Source organism: Carlito syrichta, unplaced genomic scaffold (assembly GCF_000164805.1).
Source record: "Carlito syrichta isolate Samal-C Ts95f unplaced genomic scaffold, Tarsius_syrichta-2.0.1 Scaffold113598, whole genome shotgun sequence".
Classification (NCBI taxonomy): domain Eukaryota; kingdom Metazoa; phylum Chordata; class Mammalia; order Primates; family Tarsiidae; genus Carlito; species Carlito syrichta.
In genome coordinates this window covers 319,154-322,735 of record NW_007057694.1, presented here as the reverse complement: position 1 = coordinate 322,735, position 3,582 = coordinate 319,154, and the positions used below count along the sequence as shown (strand labels likewise).

General features: G+C 46.7%; 1 protein-coding gene across 1 annotated transcript in view; it reads right to left on the bottom strand.

Moving 5' to 3' along the window:
- Positions 1 to 1,579, bottom strand: part of PLEKHH1 (pleckstrin homology, MyTH4 and FERM domain containing H1) — a 45,019-nt gene extending 43,440 nt beyond the window's left edge. Inside the window, 1 exon segment of the mRNA XM_021719188.1 lies at positions 1,426 to 1,579. Within this exon segment, the coding sequence (XP_021574863.1) occupies positions 1,426 to 1,551 (126 nt within the window). The 5' untranslated portion in view covers positions 1,552 to 1,579.
- Between the last annotated feature and the right edge of the window lie 2,003 nt (positions 1,580 to 3,582).

Below are 3,582 nucleotides of genomic sequence, written 5' to 3'. Positions count from 1 at the left end.
GTAGAGATGAGGTCTTGCCAAGTTGCCCAGGCGGGTCTCGAACCCATGGGCTCAGGTAATTCACTCACTTCAGCCTCCCAAGGCGTGGGATTACAGGCTGAGCCACCGAGCCCAGCAAATGGGTATATCTTAAGTGCAGGTCTCCATTCTCCAGATGTACTATGCTCCAAAATGCCCCTGAAACTCAGTTGTTTAGAATGTATCTTCCCATAGAAATGTTATTAAAGGTGGTCAACTGGGCATGGTGGTTCATGCCCATAATTCCAGCACTTTGAGAGGCAGAAGTGAGAGGATTGCCTAAGCCCAGGGGTTCAAGACCAGCCTGGGCAACTTGGTGAGACCTCGTCTTTACAACAAATCAGAAAATTAGCTGGGTGTGGTGGCGGGCACCCATAGATCCAGCTACTTGGAAGGCTGAGGAGGAAGGATCGCCCGAGCCTAGCAAGTCGACGCTGGGGTGGCCATGAGCATGCCACTACATTCCAGTCTGGGCAACAGAGTGAGACTCCAAATCCAAAAGAAAAAAAAGAAAAAAGATAAAAAGATGGTCAATAACTCAGACCTGAGTCTGTTGAAAAAATAATTGTTCCCAGTTACGACCTATTCTGTGCCAGGACCTTCGTAAATACGATCTGATATCATTCTCAGAATCTCTGTGAGGTAGACATCTGTGTCCTTGCTTGAAAGGTGAAGGGACTTGCCCAGGGTCACATAGCTGGCATGGGGCAAAGACAGGTAGGTCTGGCTCTAAAGCCTGTGTCCTTGTCACCAGGAAACCTGGTCACCTTCTGTAGCTCATGTGCTTAACAAAGGGTGAGTCCAGTGGTGGTTTCCAGTCTTCTCACGGTGAGGAAGGAACATTAAGGGAAGAATAGACCCTTCGCTGGAGCCAAAATGACCCAAGGGGTGACAGGAGACAAAAAGACTGGGCCACCTCTATGGTGTGCCAGATGAGGGACTAAACAGAGAAGAATGCTCAGTGAGTTGCTCAGAGGTTTTGTTTTTTTGAGACACAGGGTCTCAATCTGTCACCCAGGGTTAAGTGCAGTGGCACAATCATGGCTCACCTTAGCCTTGATCTCCTGGCTCAGTTGATCCTCCCACCTCAGCCTCCCAAGTAGCTGGGACTACAGGTGTACCTCACCATGCCCAGATAATTAAAAAAAATTTTTTTTGTATAGATGAGGTCTTATTATGTTGCCTAGGCTGGTCTTGAACTCCTAGGCTCAAGTAATCCTCCCACCTCAGCCTCCCAAAGTGCTGGGATTACAGGCATCAGCCACCCCACCAAACAAAGAGTTTGGGCTTAAAACAAAGGACCTTAGGCCTTATTTTGCATGTGTGAGAAAGCACCTTCCTGACGTCCCTGCCACAGACCTCTGTCCCTCTTCCTGTGGAGAGGCAGCGCCTGCTCTGCGGACTCACCTTGTCAGCCAGCAGCTCTCTTATCTTGCTGGCCTGTAGGCGAAACCGGAAAAGCTGGGTTTCCAGAGTTAGGCATCGTTTCTGCCAGTCTACACTGGCCCGCTTCTCCACTTTCAGTTCCGCCATGATGGAATCAACTTCTGGGTATTTCAGGAGCCCTAAGAACCAGCACGCAGACAGAGGAAAAGATAAGTAAGTGTATGAGGAGCCCTTCCGTGGAGAAAGGAGGAGGAGGGGACCAAGGAAGGACAGAGAAAACAGGACGGGGGAAGGGCCCTGCTGCCCTCGGCCCCACCCTACCTCTCCCAGCTCAGTGTGTCCCGCTCCATTTGAGTCAGCCGAGACCTCAGGAAACCACGAAACCTGAGAAACCTTAAGGAGAACCTAGTCCCATTTGGACAGAAGTGAAAAGTAGGGCTCATTCACTTTCTACTCAATTATGCGCTTACCACATATTTATCCACTCAACAACCATGTAGGAGTCTCTGTTCAAGGCACTGGAAATGCAAAAAGTAACTAAGACAAGACTCCCTGGCTTTGAGTTTTTCAAGGAACTCTTAGAAAAGTCTAATCACAAAATTGCAGTGTAGTTGATACATGGGACATGGAGCTGGGGAGGAGACTGACTTGGGGGGGACACGTTTCATCCAAGGTCACGGGGTTCATTGGAGGCAGAACCTTGGTTCCCAGTTTACTTCTTATTCTACCGCACCTATAAAGATGTTAGGTGGGGAAAACCGAAAGAAAATACAGTGCTTTGCCTTTCCTTGACAATGTTCTATTTAGCTGGGATTCTGCCAGTTGTTGTCATTGAATCATCCTGCTTTGGAACAGATTCTCACCCTCTCATCTCCTTTGGGTTATAGGATGCAAACTGCTAGATATTTTGCTGAAGCCTCTGGAGAAAGTCACAAATCTTTGGGGGAAAAAAAAACTTTTTACAAATTCAGAACAAGTCAAGAAGATGCCGATAATGTCCCAGCCAGGGGAATTTGCCCAGATGGCTCCTGGACATATTTAGAGAAGAAAACCTGGGTGGAGGATGAGAAAAGGAAGAAATATGCATGAGTGTGCATGAGAGAAGATACAGGCAGAGTGAGCAGAAAGAGACCAAGGAGACAATGCCATTATCAGGATTTTTAAAATCCCCCTTCCGGAGTCTTATTAATAACAACACTTGGCGACAAGCATAAATTTGGTCTGCCCCAAACCATAATATATGGTCACCTTAGTATTTGATGATTTTAGGAAATGATTGTTGGCCAGGCATGGTGGCACACACCTGTAATCCCTGCCCTTTAGGAGGCTGAGGCAGGAGGACTGCTTGAGCCCAGGAGTTCAGGATCAGCCTAAGCAACATAGCAAGATCCTGTGTCTAATTTTTTTTTTTTTTTTTTTAAAGAAATGACTGTTGTCGGGCTCGGTGGCTCAGCCTGTAATTCTGCGCTTTGGGAGGCTGAGGTAAGTGGATTGCCTGAGCCCGCCGGTTCGAGACCCGCCTGGGCAACTTGGCGAGACCTCATCTCTACAATAAAAAAGTTAGCGGTAGCACGCACCTGTAGTTCCAGCTACTGGAAGGCTGAGGCAGAAGGATCGCCAGAGCCCAGCAGGTCAAGGCCCGGCCACTGCACTCCAGTCTGGGTGACAGAGTGAGACTCCAACTCAAAAAAAAAAATGAAATGACTGTTAATTTTTTATTTTGGTATTTTTAAATGTCACCTATTAGAGATACATATAATTTTTACATTTTTTTAACATCATCTGTTAGACAGACATGATTTACGGTGAGAAACTACAATGTCTGGGATTTGTTTCGTGACACTTCATGGTAAGGGGTGAGAAGTGGGGGGATGTATGAAAGGAGACTTGTCAAAATGTTGATATTTTTTGAAGCTGGGTGATAGGTCTATGGGAGTCTTTATACTGTTCTCTCTACTTGAATATATGCCTGGAATTTTCCATAATAAAAATTTGTTGTTTTTTAAAAATCCCCTTTTCCTTCCTCAGGAGCCACATGGTTTCAGAAAACCCAGTGACCTCCTATACTGTTGCCAAGTATGACCACAGTGCGAAGGAAGCCTCTTCTCATGGGTCAATCACCCGTCATGCTTCTTGCCTCATACCTGACTTTTAAAAATGTCTGTCTCTTCTTCTACA